Source organism: Mercenaria mercenaria, chromosome 15, assembly GCF_021730395.1.
Source record: "Mercenaria mercenaria strain notata chromosome 15, MADL_Memer_1, whole genome shotgun sequence".
Taxonomy (NCBI): Eukaryota; Metazoa; Mollusca; class Bivalvia; order Venerida; family Veneridae; genus Mercenaria; species Mercenaria mercenaria.
Window position 1 is genome coordinate 48,900,534 of NC_069375.1, and position 17,236 is coordinate 48,917,769.

Consider the following 17,236-nt stretch of genomic DNA (forward strand, 5'->3'; position numbering starts at 1 on the left):
GTCTAGTTTTACATTTGCATTTGATAGACATATCAACTATTGAACAATCTGAACCAAAATGCAAGTTTAAAAGCTGTGTGTAGCTTCTGAATTAATTTATTTCCAATCTATCTTGGTTGCGCAACCAAGATAGGCAAAGGCAGGTAATAATAATTTTTCAAACTTGCGTTTCTAATGAATTCCATCTAAATACATAATTTTTAATGCAAATATTTTACAAATATATTACAATATGTCTAATATTTATACATTTCCTTAGGCAAAGTATGTTTATCAAATTTATACTTATGATAAAATAACTCTATCTTGGTTGGGCAACCAGGATAGGAAAATGAAATTTTAAAAATACCTCCAGTGAAAAGCTAATTTGTATTAAGTGTTAAGTGAACATAAATGAGTGTAAATGATCAGATGCTAAAGTTTCGAACAAATCCATTACATGGCCAAAATCTGATTATCCACCTTTAAAAGACACTTAGTACAGTAAACAGAGTGGTAAAATTGAAACAAGTCAGTTTTATTTCGGCAATAATTTTACGTATTTTTTTTTGTAGAGTATTAAAAACTTCTATTTTTGTACAGTATGAAAAACGTTAATAGCTGAGGGAACTACAAGCATTATTTGACGTTAACTTTAACTGATGAGGCACTATTGGTGGCTAACATCTGCTATTCATCTACAGTTTGATATATTGACTATTGTTACACCTTGACCAATAGCACACTTTCAGGTTCTGTTCCTTGTAAGTTAATAATGATATATCTATTTACTCTGCTAACCTGCAAAAGGAAAATATCTACTATCATTACAAGAACCCCCCCTACCAACTGCTGAGACAGCCCCTCCCCCTGAGACAGCCTCCACACCCCCTTAGAGGATTTAAGAAAAACATTTCTAAGTTGAAGTTCTGTTTGCTAAAACATTTTCAATTTGTCATCATAAATTCTTAATGCCTATCATATCAAATTATCAATCATCATTCTTTTCTAGCTATCTGTAAACAAGCTGATTAACTCAATACTTTGCTCATGTGAATATGAATAAGTTAATAATTCATGCTGCAAAGGTAGGCCAATAATCTTGCACTGTAACAATACCTGGGAGGATACGGGACATGTTACATGTCTTTAATTAGCTTATAGTAAACTTCCCCCAACTGACACACTTGTTAGATTTTGTATTTTATCACCGAATCTCGCATCAACATTACATTTTGTAAAAGGGAAGTGTTTATTAAGACCATACCGTAAGACAGCCAATGCTGGACTTGTCAAACTGTTGTCCAAGAAGCAGGAATATTACCCTAAATGTTAAAATATCTAAAGAGTTTCAATCCAGTATCTGTTTCAATTTTGCATGCAACTTTAACCAGGATTTTCTATGTCCAAAAGGGGACATAATTTGGCAAAAATAAATGTCAGAGTTATGGGATTTGATGCTATCACCTAGTTTTATAACCCCAAAGATACATGAAGTTTCATTTCAATATCTGCGTTAGTTTTGGACATAGTAACTTGCACCCAAAACTTTAACCAGGATTTTCTAAGTCCAAAATGGGGCATAACTTGGCTAAAATACATGTCAGACTTATGAAACTTGATGCCATCACCTAGATTTATAAACCTGGAGACACATGTGAAGTTTCAATTTAATATCTGCATTAGTTTTGGAGATAGTAACTTGCATGCAAAACTTTAACCAGGATTTTCTAAGTCCAAATAGGGGCATAATTTGGCCAAAATGCATGTCAGAGTAATGAGACTTGATGCCATCACCTAGTTTTATAACCCTGGAGACACATGTGAAGTTTCAATTTAATATCTGTGTTAGTTTTGGAGATAGTAACTTGCATGCAAAACTTTAACCAGGATTTTCTAAGTCCCAAAAGGGGGCATAATTTGGCCAAAGAACATGTCAGAGTTATGGGACCTGACCCAATGAGGTTGGTAATTGACCTAGAAAAAGAAACTAGATGTGTGTCCATAGGACACAGGTGCCACCACTCCTGCCACTTTACATGGTTTTATGACCCAAGGTGAAACATTTTTTAAGATGCTGCAACACAACTTTTAAGAGCTTTATGCGTACTTTCACTTAGTGAAGGACCATAACTTTGGCCTAGCTGCGTAAAATCCCAAAGAGAACACCAGTGCAAAACTTCATAGGCTAGAAAACAATCCTCTAATGTTTTATGACTCTAGGTCAAGTACGTTTTTTACATACATGCGACACCAACTTTTATTTTTTGACTAAGCGAAGGGCCATAACTCTGGTCTTGCAAAGTGAAAAAAAATCACAAATTCACATGCCAGATAATATTCCAACATGGTTTCATGACCCCAGGTGAAATCTTTTTAAAGATATATTCAACAAAAGCACTTTGTGTGTATTTTTCACTAAGTCAAGGAGCATAACTCAAATCTTTTTGAGTGAAATCCGAAACAGAATTTTGGGAAGCACAAAAATAAGTTTCAAAGCTATATGCCTTTAAATGATGCATACAAAACTTTAACTAAGGTGTGACGATGACGCCGATGCCAGGGTGAGTAGATCAGCTATGACTATTCTTTGAATAGCTAAAATTACAGACTATAAATCCAACTTCTGATGAATGAATTTTAACATTTATAGCACTTTGATAGTGCTGGTAATCACTTATGACCTAAATTAACTCAATGGTTCTTTTTTTCTAAATATAGGGTTTGGAAGTTTATTAAGGGTGGATGGGCGGGGGCGTTTTTAGAGAATAAATGGTAATTATAATTTATTTGCATATTGCAGCCAGTGGTATTACTTGAATTACTCTAACCATCATGTTTGGCCTGTCTCTCCTATTGCGCAATTTTCCCACAGTATTCTGGCATATGAGTGCAAATTACCAATATTAACCAATATTATGTTTTCTATAATTGGCTTGATGATTACATAAAATTTCAGCAAAACTGCAGTCACCAAGGGAATTATTATGCTGAAACAGGCAGTAACTATTGTTTTTCTTGGAACTCTAGTTTGAAAAGTTTCTCATTTTGGCCAATATCACATCGGATTTTCTTTTCATTTATTTTAGAACTTATTTTTAACTAAGTCCAAAAAAAACCCAGAAAATGGTAAAAGATAGTTTATAATGTTCATAAACTTGAGATTTAGCAAACTGTCTAACTAAATCGTCTTGAAGTTAGCCGTGATAACTCCTGTTGTCTGTATTCAGACCCTATGACTTCTTCGTAGGAGATAACTCCTTAAACCATCTGTTCATAGGAGATAACTCTTCAAGTTTTATTAAATTATGTCCCTTACAAAGCTCATGAAATGCCATCGAACTCTCAAATCCCATTCTGTAAAAAAGCTAGCACTTTCATATCTTCAAATGATACAAGACAAATGCAACTGACATTGTAATGTAGCAAACAAGAAAAACAAAAGAAATCAAATCTTCAGTTATTGGTAATATCCGATAACAAGCAGCAAATTATCCCAATTTCTTGCGATAATTACCACAGGAGACACAGCTGTACCTTCACATCAATAAGTTACAATCTATTTCATAATTAATAAGCTCATATTTATTGATGCAAAACGAGACAGGTGATTTCATCTTCCAACTGTTGCAGTCTAGAATATAAACCTCCTTAAAGATAAAGTCTTGTCACTAAGGCATAGTACCATAAAATCCTTTATTAACACCTCCTGGGTTGATACATTTTGCAACAAGAGCTGTCGGAGGACAGCAACGCTCGACTATTCAACAGCCTTGTCAATTGAATGAATACAAAAGTTGAAAAAGGGGCATAATTTTGTAAAATGCAAAGTAGAGGTATTGAACCTCTGTACTGCATGTCATATCATGACAGTGAACAAGAGTGTGAAGTTTCAATCCTTTCCAATTAGTGGATACTGAGATACAAGCTTACATACAAAAACTTAACAATAAACTGCTAAGTCAAAGGGGCATAATTTTGTAAAAATGCCAAGTAGAGTTATGGGACCTTCACAGTGCATGTTAGATCATGACAGTGAACAAGTGTGTGAAGTTTCAATCCATTCTAATTAGTGGATACTGAGAAAGTCGAAAAAGGGGCATAATTTTGAAAAAAAAAGAGAGTAGAGTTATGGGACTCGCTTAGTGCATGTCAGATCATGATAGTGAACAAGTATGTGAAGTTTCAATCCATTCCCATTAGTAAGTACTGAGATACCAGCTAACATACAAAACCTTAACCAAAAATTTCTAAGTCGAAAAAGGGGCATAATTTTGTAAAAAAGCAAAATAGAGTTATGGAACCTGTGCAATGTAGATCAGTTCATCACAGTGAATAAGTGTGTGAAGTTTCAATCCATTCCCACAAGTGGTTACTGAGTTACCAGCTTACATACAAAACCTTAACCAAAAATTTTTAAGTCGAAAAAGGGGCATAATTTTGTAAAAAAGCAAAATAGAGTTATGGAACCTGTGCAATGTAAGTCAGTTTGTCACAGTGAATAAGTGTGTGAAGTTTCAATCCATTCCCACAAGTGGTTACTGAGATACCAGCTTACATACAAAACCTTAACCAAAATCGGGACGCGGACGCGGACGCCGACGCATGGGCGAGTGCAATAGCTCACTATTCTATGAATAGTCGAGCTGAAAAGGGAAGGGAGCTTTAATTAGGAATGTATGGTATCTTTTTCTTATGTGCTTTCTCAGGGTTTTGTCAATTTTTCCAAAATCTACTGGTAGATCTTTCACCAAGAATTTGATATAATTCATGAATTCTGCAAACAATAATTCATGATATCTTATAAATTATACCTTACATACAGACACCAGGTTATAGGGTGAAACCTTAAGCAGTGACTAGTTACAGTTTCTTAATTCTGAAAATTGCCCTTCATAGCATAAAACTGACTTTTCAAATGAATCTGGCCTCGGAATAATGCAAAGAATACATGGTCAAAAATCTCTACAGGAATATAGAAATATATTAGACAGTTTGAAGACTGGTTCAAAAAATTTTGATTCTGATTTAAATATTACTTCTAATTAATCTTACTCTGGACTCTGATATTATATCATGACATTATAAGGCTGCTTTCTTCAATAAAAGCCCGAAGTAACAAAATTTGTGATTAACAAATTCATCATTTTTCAAAAATATCTGAAGAAAAAACTAAGTTAAAGAATGTAGTGCCACATTTAAAACAGAACAGTTCACTTAAAACTGCCCAGTGATCACCTAAAGTTAATGGTGTGTCATTGCCTGGGAACATTTTCCAATTTTCTGGACACGTAATAAAACAAGTGTATCCTCTAGTGGCCATATTCTGGATAGGCTCCTGAAACCATTTTTATTAGCACAGACAATTACTGCAGAAGAAACTGCATGGGAAGAGAGATGATCATAATCATTATGTAAGCAGTTATATGATCTTCAGACGAAGTTTTGATCTCAACTGAGAGGTCGATGCTGCCGCTTTTTAATTAATGTACAAACATGTACAGTACAAACTCTATTTAACAAACAACATGGGGCAGACTAAAATGTGTTGTATCTAAGCTTTGGTGGGGTGGGGAGTGGGTGGACAAATGTCTTTGCTGAATTACTAGAGTATACTGTTATCAGTACAGAGTTTATACAGCACTTATTACAGATTTGATACTCTTATTACAGAGGTTATACTGAACTTATTAGAGAAGTTCTACTGTACTTATTACTGTGCACTTATTACTGAGGTTCTACTGTACTTATTACTGTGCACTTATTACTGAAGTTCTACTGTACTTATTACTGTGTACTTATTAGAGAAGTTCTACTGTACTTATTACTGTGCACTTATTACTGAAGTTCTACTGTACTTATTACTGTGCACTTATTACTGAAGTTCTACTGTACTTATTACTGTGCACTTATTACTGAAGTTCTACTGTACTTATTACTGTGTACTTATTACTGAAGTTCTACTGTACTTATTACTGTGTACTTATTAATAAGTAAAGTTCTACTGTATTTATTACTGTGCACTTATTACTGAAGTTCTACTGTACTTATTACTGTGCACTTATTACTGAAGTTCTACTGTACTTATTACTGTGCACTTATTACTAAAGTACTACTGTACTTATTACTGTGCACTTATTACTGAAGTTCTACTGTACTTATTACTGTGTACTTATTAATAAGTAAAGTTCTACTGTATTTATTACTGTGCACTTATTACTGAAGTTCTACTGTACTTATTACTGTGTACTTATTACTGTACTTATTACTGTGCACTTATTACTGAAGTTCTACTGTACTTATTACTGTGCACTTATTACTGAAGTTCTACTGTACCTATTACTGTGTACTTTTTTCTGAAGTTCAACTGTACTTATTACTGTGTAGTTTTTTCTGAAGTTATACTGTACTTATTACAGAGTTTATACTGTACTTATTACATAGTTTATACAGTACTTATTACAGAGTTTATGCAGTACTTGTTACACAGTTTATACAGAAGTTGTACTGTACTTATCACCAAGGTTCTATTGTACTTCCTACAGAATTTACACTGTACTTTTTTCTAATAACAGTGTTTATACAGCACTTAAAAAAAACGTGACTTATTACAGAGGTCATACTGTACCTATCATACAATATTTAATAGAAAGGTTACACTTAACTTATTAAAGCATGCATTTTTACTTTTACATAGGACTGATGCATCTTTCTAATTTTTACCTGATTATCTTGTATTTGTAACGGTTTTGAATTTTCTATATGCTAATTAGAAGTTAAGTAACTCTTACTTAATTCTGTAATGACAAGAATTAATTCCCTTTTATTTTGAACATTTAAATCACATTTGCTTCACAGCAAATATACAGTTTGTTACAATTATACATTAATAATTGTTCTTAGAGCAATTTTATTTCTCTTTAAAATGTAAAAGAATTATATTTATGATAAAATATTTATTACTTATGAATATGTTAATATGCTTACTTCATACCAGTTTAACTGTTATTGAAAATTTACATAAATACTAATGAAATCAAAGCGACTAGGTCAGCAACTCTGACCCTACGTCTATTATATTTGTTTGTCATAAATCCGTGGGTTAGGGCCAGCCATTTTCTGTCATAACCCAGTGGATCACATAAATTTCTACATCTAAAAGGGTACAGACAGCCCAATTCTGCCATAACCCTTATATAGTATATGGGTTACAGACGGCCCTCTTCCATCACAACCCGCAAGTTCTTAGCAAAGCCTCATCTATGAACTGTACATAATATTCATGATTTTACTTGTCACATTTTATTTAATGATGTATTAACTCAGCTGTTCACTATTGTTAAGGGTTTTGTAAATAAATTTGAAAACTGTTATTCAGCTTGGTTTTTACTTGGTCTAACTTTAGAGTAAACTTGATATACCCAGTGTACGAATCTAGGGTAGTAACCACCCTGCTGAAATATCTGCTCTTTGGAGCTATAGCATGACTGGAAAATTGCATGTTTGAAATACTTGAGTGAACTTGAGGGTTGCTAGTTAAGTGCATCCTACAGGATCAGCTTAAGTTGGCACTATTTTTTTAAGTCTGAGCAGATGGAACGGTTACATATTTATAATTACATACGTATGTCTATAATTTCATAGAGGCTAAATGATATTGTAAGGGCTATTTTTCATGTTTTATAAATTTTCATTATTTTCAGAGATAGTAAAAGGTTGTAATTACTAGTTACTTACAAACATGATAATGATTATAATGATAATGACTGAACAATTACTTCATACAGTTTATGTAATATACAAGTTTATGTGTATTAACAGTACTATGTATTAGTTTTAAAATAGTACACACTGTATATTATATGTAAAGATAAACACAGTAAAAATATGTACTATCACTATCAACTGGCTGTTTTTTAACAATCAGTTGATATTGCATGACATTTATCAGTCAGGGGTGTAACTGTTTCAAGTTATTGCAGTTTATAACCCACTTGAGTTATTGCTTATACTTTCATAACTTGTTTCAGTTATCATAAAATATTACAAAGCCCTCCTGTGCCAATTCCTCATTTTGAATGAGACTAATGCAATTATTTCCTGAATCCTTGAACTATTATCTTTCCAGCTTTGCAGTAAAATTGTTTATGCAAGGCTGATAAAGTTTTACAGAAAGTTTTAAAGCTATAAAACTCTTAACATCCCATTATGCTTATCAGGTCATGATCAGACTAAAAGAGAATTGGTTTAACCACAGTTTGCTACTACTTTACTTTAAAGGTCACTTTGTGAGAACAGCAAAAAGACTTTTTTTTGAATAACTTACCTGAGTTAACTATATTTTAAAACTAATACAGGTTATAAAATGCTTGAAAAAGTACTTGAAATAGGTTACATAACTTCAGGGATCATCCTAGGTCAAAATTTTAGGGAGAAGTGACTGAGTGACTTCTCCCTCCACAGAATTTAGGGAGAAATCGAGGAATTAAAGGAGAGGAATCGGCATGGTATTCAGTTTTCTGCCTGTATATCCACTTTCTATGGGTCTTGCTATAACTTATAAACAGTAATTATTTAAGGAAATTGAATATTGTATTATTATTTTCATGAATTTCTAAACAAAGTACAAACTGAGTTATGAAAAAGTCGACTTTAAATTTTTATCCGAAATTTACATGTCCGAAACTCGTAATTTTATCAGGTGCACGATCGAAACGCCTTGAAAATTTTCATTCATGTTTCGATTCTTGTGCTTTAATAATGCCTGATTCTTGCATCAACTTGTTCAGATTTATACATTTAACTGATTTATTTATAAATCTTTTCGAAAATAATATCAAACTTGAAGATATTGGCGATCTTTTTACAATATTTTGTAAGGCAGTTCAGACGTCTGCGCAATCGGTTTTTTATCCACAGCGCCCGGGCAATTCATTTACAGAAATTGGCCGTATCTGAAGTAAGTTTTGAAGTATTTTTTAATAAAATTAAGAAATTCCAGTAATATACAAATGATGCATAAGATCATGCACTTGTTAAGTTTATCGGCTTTTTACACGTCGTTTGAAAATTTTCAAAATGGCGGCGGCTTACAATATTATTGATTAACTACTGTGGGATATTAACGCTACGATTGGCTGAAGTTTGACAGGCGAGTAGGCGGGGTTGACCATTGATTTATCGGTAATTTAATCTAGAATATGCATCAAGTTTTATAACTAAGTAAAAAGATTACAACACTGAAAAACTCGGCGATTGGATTTCGCCCGGAGGCGATAATTTGGCAAAGTGGCCGACTTTACAGCGATGATATCACTCAAATCGCTTTGTAGGATGATCCCTGAACTTAAAACAGTTACACCCCCGACTGTTTATTTAAGAAATTCAATGTAGTTCTAACACAAATATTGCACAACAGAAAAGCATACTGTGGAATCATTTCATTTCCTTGGCATGAAATTTAATTGGGATATGAAATCGTGGACTTCCACTTATATCCAGATAAAAAAGCATTTGTTGGGATTTAATTCTGTGGACTGTAAACACCATGAAATCCAGATCATTAGTCCCAAATGAACAATATATGCTAGAAAAGTAACAAGAGATCACAGAGTGATCTTGGCGCCCACCAATGTGCCATTTTTGAGTGTTCCAAATTTCAAGACTTACTGACTAGCTCAAGGTCAAATTTCATTTCCATACACAACACTGTGCATGTGGTCCAAATTCGAAAGCTGTAGCTTGAGAAATGTGAAAGTAGGTCACTAGGTCAATGTCAAGGTCAAAGTTTGTTTCGGTACACAATCCTATGCATGTGGTCTAAATTTGAAGCCTGTAGCTACAGAAACGTGAAAGTAGGTCACTAGATCAATCTTAAGGTCAAAGTTCATTTCGGTACACAAAACTATGCAAGTGGTCCAAATTTGAAGGCTGTAGCTTGAGAAATGTAAAAGTAGGTCACTAGGTCAAAATCAATGCCAAATTCTATTTTGGAATACAAAACTATGCATGTGGTCCAAATTTGAAGCCTGTAACTTCAAAAATGTGAAAATAGGTCACTAGGTCAATGTAAAGGTCAAAGTTCATTTCGGTACACAAAACTATGCATGTGGTCCAAATTTGAAGGCTATAGCTTGAGAAATGTAAAAGTAGGTCACTAGGTCTAAATCAAGGTCAAATTTTATTTCGGAATACAAAACTATGCATGTGGTCCAAATTTGAAGGCTGTAGCTTGAGAAATGTAAAAGTAGGTCACTAGGTCAAAATCAAGTCAAATTTTATTTTGGAATACAAAACTATGCATGTGGTCCAAATTTGAAGCCTGTACCTTCAAAAATGTGAAAGTAGGTCACTAGGTCAATGTGAAGGTCAAAGTTTTTTCCAGTGCACAAAACTATGCATGTGGTCCAAATTTGAAGGCTGTAGCTACAGAAATGTGAAGTAGGTCACTAGGTCAAAATCAAGGTCAACTCATGTCAAGGTTCATCTTGCCACTCAAAAATATACATGTGGTCCAAATTTGAAGGCTGTAGCTACAGAAATGTGAAAGTAGGTCACTAGGTCAAAATCAAGGTCAACTCATGTCAAGGTTCATCTTGCCACTCAAAAATATACATGTGGTCCAAATTTGAATGTTGTAGTTATAGACAAGAACATTTTAAAAGCTTTTCCCTATATAAGTCTATATGAACCATGTGACCACCGGGGCGGGGCCATTTTTGACCCTAGGGGGATAATTTGAACAAACTTGGTAGAGAACCACTAGATGATGCTACATTACAAGTATCAAAGCCTTAGGCTTTGTGGTTTGGACAAGAAGATTTTCAAAGTTTTTCCTTATATAAGTCTATGTAATCCATATGACCCCCAGGGCGGGGCCATATTTGACCCTAGGGGTATAATTTGAACAATCTTAGTTGAAGACCACTAGATGATGTCACATACAAAATATCAAAGCCCTAGGCCCTGTGGTTATGGACAAGAGGTTATTCAAAGCTTTTCCCTATATAAATCTATGTAAAATATAGAAATAAACAAAGGGCCATAACTCACTCATAAATGGTTGAACCAGTCTGATTTTCAGGGGGACACAACTAGGGTACCAATACATCATTCTGACAAAGTTTGGTCAAAATCCCCCGAGTAGTTTTTGAGGAGATGCTATAACGAGAAATTGTTAACGGACGGACGGACGGACTGACGGAATGACGGACGGACGGACCACGGACGCAGAGTGATTTTAATAGCCCACCATCTGATGATGGTGGGCTAAAAAGGGGTTAACACTGCTTTAAAGGGCTAATTTCTGTTAACATTTTGGATGAAAAGTCTCTGTCAATTTCATGACAAGAAATACTTACTAATAGTGATAATACAGCTGTCCAATTTTTGAGGCCACTTCACCAATCTGCCACCGTTTCAGCCCATACTTCACGTCAAGAACTTGCCTGCAAGTATATTTATGACACTGACTTCAATAGATTTTATGAAGTAGCATTGCATATCATTTTCAGTTTAATAAGAATCTGTTAACCAAGTTCTTTAATCAGAAGAATTCCAGAATTCCTTGAAGCTGAATGTTCATTCTGCAGGAAAAAAGAGAAACAATCCATATACAGAGATTTCAAACTTGCAGGAGTTCCCAATATGGACATTTCAATACTAACAACAGGTACAATATTCGTTTAATTTTTTAGGTAAACACGAGAGCCACAAAGGCCTTTTACTGCACATTTGAATTAAAAGAAAATCTTTTGGTATCAGATTGATATCCAAAGTTCCAACTTGATCTAGATTTCACTAGTCATTTTGATGAGGCTTCATGTAAATCAGGTAAAAAATGTCACCTCCTCGAGTGTTAACAATGTTTTGTATAATTTGGCCTAGTGAAGCTACTGCTCCCAGAATTGACCCGGATTCCATGAAGAAAATATTCTGACAATCTTTTATTCAGTGTTATCAATGTTTTTCCATATGACCTAGTGACTTTTTAATTCCTGATGACCAATTTCAAACTTGGCCTAGATGGTGTAGCCAAACATTCTGACAACATTTCATGTAGATCAAGCTTGACCTTGTGATCTACTTTTATCCCAGATCACCAAGTTTCCAACTCAGCCTACAATGTACATTTCATAAAGAGAATTTAAAGAATCTGACTAGGTTTCATGTAAATTGGGTAGAAAATGTGGCCTTCAGTGTTTTAAAACTATGTTTTTCAGATCTACTTGTTTTTGACCCAAGATGATCAAGTTCAGAACATATCCAAGAGTTCCTATCACTGAGGCCTCTCGAGTGTTAACAGTAATGTTAAACTGTGACAAACACAACAGCTCATCCGAAGCAGGTAAGCAAAAGAAGTAGTAAGACTGCTCTTAAATTCTTCAACAAAATTTGTTCAAATTGTTAAAATTTTTCAAGAATTTCTGGTAACTTCTATCAAATAATTTTATTCAGATGCTTATTATTACATCATACTAAATGTTACCATTGTATCTAAGTTTAAAAAAATATTTTGCATGAAATCTCAGCCTCTGAAATTTCTGTTAACTGTTTAATAGTATTTATGTTAACTACTTTAAGTCAAGAGTGGTTCTCAATGTTTAATAATCAATATTAATAATAAATACCTGTGTTGCTGCTGAAACTTCCACAGTTTTGTGTAGACATCAAATGTTCTGCCAAAGTAGGACTGCCATTGTTTATGACCATACTGGGGTAAATCCCTGAGCAAAAAATAAACACCAGAATGTTTTACTATTGCCAATAAAACAAACCTGTTTGTAAAACACACAGGTCTGCCCATAATTATAATGGCTAGCTGGAGGCAGGGTTGGCCAGTATTTCCCAGTGGCGGGAATTTCCACTGGTATTTACCGGAAATTCCCGTCCTGCAAAAATAACTCCAAATTCAAAAGACAATTATATTATTTGTGACAAAAATATCAATTATCTGAGTGAAAATTGATATTTAAATGAACATAAGCATGAACTAGAATGTGTCTGTAAGACACAGGGTGTACCCCCCACTGGTGCATTTGTCACAAATAAGGGGAAATCATTCAAATGTTTGCAGTCTTAATGGGGTATAGCCTCAAAAAAAAATATTATGAAATGGATTCATTATTCTATACCATAATTATTCTTTTTGAGCTATAAGCATCACAAACAATAAATCCACTATTTTGGCTATTTCAAGGGCCATAACTCTGTAACAAACGCTAAAATTCTCAAAAAGAATGCCAAGTGTGCAAGGTCACATTATGATAAAGACTCAAGCAAGGTTTCATGAATTTACATTAAATACTTTTGAGTGAGGCACATAATCAGGTGAAAATGTGCATTTTTTGACTATTTCAGGGGCCATAACTCTAGAAATAGGGGATGGACCCAGATGAAAAATAGGAGGTGCACAAGTTCATATCATGATAAAGATTCATGCAAGGTTTCATTAATTTATATCAAATACTTTTTGAGCTAGGCGTGTCACGAACTTCGGACGGACGCACGGACAAGAGCAAATCTATATGCCCCAACCACTCATGGGGGGGGGGGGGGGGGGGGGCACAAAAACATACTGTAAAAGTACTTAGCACATAATTATATATAACATAGTTCACTTTTTAAAGAGAAATGGACTTTCAATTTTATATAGTTTAACCATCATCTCACTCCATGTGATTTAAATATATTCCTTCTCACCTTAATGTTATTAACACATATGGATTGGTACAAAGGGTTTATAAAGATAATTTAGTGGGTTTAACTTATCTAAAGGATAAAATATTGGTCTGAATCATATTTCCCAGTATTTCCCAGGAATTCCCTGTATTTCCAGCTGTCCTGGGTAATATGAGTACTTCCCACTTTAACCTTTAGCATGCTAGATAAATTGTCGTCTGCTGGAAATGTCGTCTGCTAAAATTGTAAAGTTCACTCAATTTGCTCCAAAATTGGAGGAAATATTGTCAGAGTAGCAAACAGCTTGGAACCTGATCAGACGCCGATTTAATCGGCGTCTGATCTGGTTCCAAGCTGTTTGCAAAGGCTGTTAAATTCGCCTACAGCAGGCTAAGGGTTAAGGATGTAGGAGGGAATTTTTTCTAACGCTAAGAATTTTTTCATACTCTGTGAGCTTGAAGAACATTAGTTTCTAAGACAAACAAGAGAAGAAACAAGAGGGCCAAGATGGCCCTAGGTCGCTCACCTGAATAACACACCATAATACCTGTGTAAACATGTTTGACCTAATGCTTTCATGGAAAAAAATATTCTGACCAATTATCATTAAAATTAGAGCAAAACCAAGTATTTTCTTTGATTTGACCTAGTGACCTAGTTTTTGACCCCAGATGACCCATATTCAAACTTGACCTAGATTTCATCAAGGCAATCATTCTCACCAAAATTCATTAAGATTAATTGAAAAATACAGCCTCTATCGCATACACAAGGTTTTTCTTTGATTTGACCTAGTAACCTAGTTTTGACCTCAGATGACCCATTTTCGAACTCGGCCGAAATTTCATCAAGGTAATCATTCTGACCAAAATTCACGAAGATTAACTGAACAAGAGCTGTCTCCATAGGATGACACATGCCCCCGATGGCACTTTAAATGAGTAGTTATGGCCGATGTTAGAGTTTAGGACCTTTGACCTATGGAGCTGGGTCTTGCACACAACACGTCGTCTTACTGTGTCACACATTCATGCATAGTTATTTTAAAATCCATGCATGAATGACAAAAATATGGACCGGACACGCCCATCAATGCACTATCATGAAAAATGACCTTTAACGTCTAAGTGTGACCTTGACCTTTGAGCTACGGACCTGGGTCTTGCGTGCGACACGTCGTCTTACTGTGGTACACATTCATGCCAAGTTATTTGAAAATCCATCCATCAATGACAAAGATATGGACCGGACACGCCCATCAATGCACTATCCTTTAATGTCTAAGTGTGACCTTGACCTTTGAGCTACGGACCTGGGTCTTGCGCACGACACGTCGTCTTACTGTGGTACACATTCATGCCAAGTTATTTGAAAATCCATCCATCGATGACAAAGATATGGACCGGACACGAAAAATGCGGACAGACCGACAGACTGACAGACCGACAGACAGACGGTTCAAAAACTATATGCCTCCCTTCGGGGGCATGAAAATACAGCCTCTAGATGATTTGACCTAGTGACCTAGATGACCCATTTTCGAACTCAGCCTAGATTTCATCAAGGTAATCATTCTGACCAATATTCATGAAGATTAACTGAAAAATACAGCCTCTATCGCATACACAAGGTTTTTCTTTGATTTGACCTAGTGACCTAGTTTTGACCCCAGATGACCCATTTTCGAACTGGCCTAGATTTCATCAAGGTAATCATTCTGACCAAATTTCATGAAGATCAGTTGAAAAATACAGCCTCTATCTCATACACAAGCTAAATGTTGACGGACAGACGACAGACAGACGACGGACATCGAGTGATCAGAAAAACTCACCTGAGCATTTTCTCAGGTGAGCTAAAAACACAGGTCACCAAACTTGTTTTATTTTTATAGGGCATTTTCTTCACCCACTGTTTAAGCGTTTCTGAACTTTATAAAACATACAATATCTGGGAATCCCATTTAAAGTTATAGGGATTTCATGTCTTACTGGTTAATATGAATATAAGGTCAGTATTATAATTTATATAAGCATAAATGTCACAAACAAATCTCTTTCATTTTTACATGCTGACATAATTACCCCACCCACATTAATTTTCAATGGAAAAAATGTATTAAGATCTACAAAAAAAAATTCTGACAGTAAGATTTTCAAAATATTTTGCAGCTTTGACACTAAAAAATGCTTTAAAACGGAAAGAAAAAAGGTTGGGGTCACCGTGCATCTATGATCTAAGAGATTTATTAAGAACTAACTGTTAAAAACTGGCGAATTTTGATATTTTTTGTTCTTTTTGTTTAATCTATATTTTCTAGATAAAATAAAGTGTTATCTTGGAAACGTTTATTTCATTTATAGCTTATCGTTATATGTATCAGACAGAAAAATTTCAAAACCAAAAGTGGTCCACTTTCATAGATATTTAAAATTACCTACCCCTACCCCATTGTAAATCTTACGTCAATTTTAGGCAAATGCCAGCCAAAAATAAAGGTGAAATTTTTTTTTTCGCAAAATGTAGAATATATTTGATTAAATGGTACATTAGTAGTCATATTTTAATTATTTAGCTTTAATTTTGGCAAAACTTTTGTTAGATAGCAATATTCGAAGAAACATTTTTCAAAATGGCGGATATCCTGAAAAAGACGCTCGTACATCCTTAAAGACAACCCTGGCTGGAGGTAACTTGGTTTGTAATCTTCATACAATCTTACCTTGACCATAGACCTAACATCCAGAAAAACAATAGGCCCAGTTAACTGGAAAAGAGATCAACAAGACAAACATTCTGACCAAGTTTCAGAAAGATAGGATCATAAATCTGGCCTCAAGAGTGTTAACAAGCTTTTCATGTAATTTGAGCACAAGACCTAGTTTTTGATCCCATATGACCCAGACTTGACCTAGGGATCATCAAGATAACATTCTGACCAAATTTCACGAAGATAGGGTCATAAATGTGGCCTCCAGAATGTTAACAAGCGTTTCTTTTGATTTGAGTGGGTGACCTAGTTTTAGACCCCACATGACCCAGTTTCAATCTTGGCCTCGAAATCATCAAGATGAACATTCTGACCAATTTCCATGAAGATACATCAAGAGTGTTAACAAGCTTTTCCGTTGAACTGGCCTAGTGACCTAGTTTTTGGCCCCACATGACACAGTTTTGAACTTGTACTAGAGATCAATATGATTAACATTCTGACCAAGTTTCATGAAGATTTGGTCATAAATGTGACCTCTAGAATGTTAACAAGCTTTTCCTCTGATTAACCTAGTTTTTGACCCCACATGACCCAGATTCAAATTTGACCTTGTGGTCATCAAGCCAAACATTCTGACCAATTCTCATGAGTTTCAAACTTAAAATGTGGTTTCTAGAGTTTTAACAAGATTTTCCTTTGCTCTAGCATAGTAACCTAGATTTTGACTCTGCATGACCCAGTTTCAAACTTGACCTAGAGATCAAGAGAAACATTCTGACCAAGTTTCATGAAGATAGGTTCATAAATGTGGCCTCTAGATAGTTAACAAGCTTTTCCTTTGATTTGACTGGGTGACCTAGTTTT

At 34.7% G+C, this 17,236-nt stretch overlaps 1 protein-coding gene across 1 annotated transcript in view; it reads right to left on the reverse strand.

The window, feature by feature from the left end:
* LOC123553920 (protein SCAI-like) overlaps nucleotides 1-17,236 on the reverse strand; it is a 53,533-nt gene that overhangs the window by 22,447 nt on the left and 13,850 nt on the right. The window contains exons 2-3 of the mRNA XM_045343670.2: nucleotides 12,609-12,704; nucleotides 11,340-11,426 (exon numbers count right to left, since the gene is read on the reverse strand). Of these exons, the coding sequence (XP_045199605.2) occupies nucleotides 11,340-11,426; nucleotides 12,609-12,704 (183 nt within the window). The remainder of the gene's footprint in view (nucleotides 1-11,339; nucleotides 11,427-12,608; nucleotides 12,705-17,236) is intronic.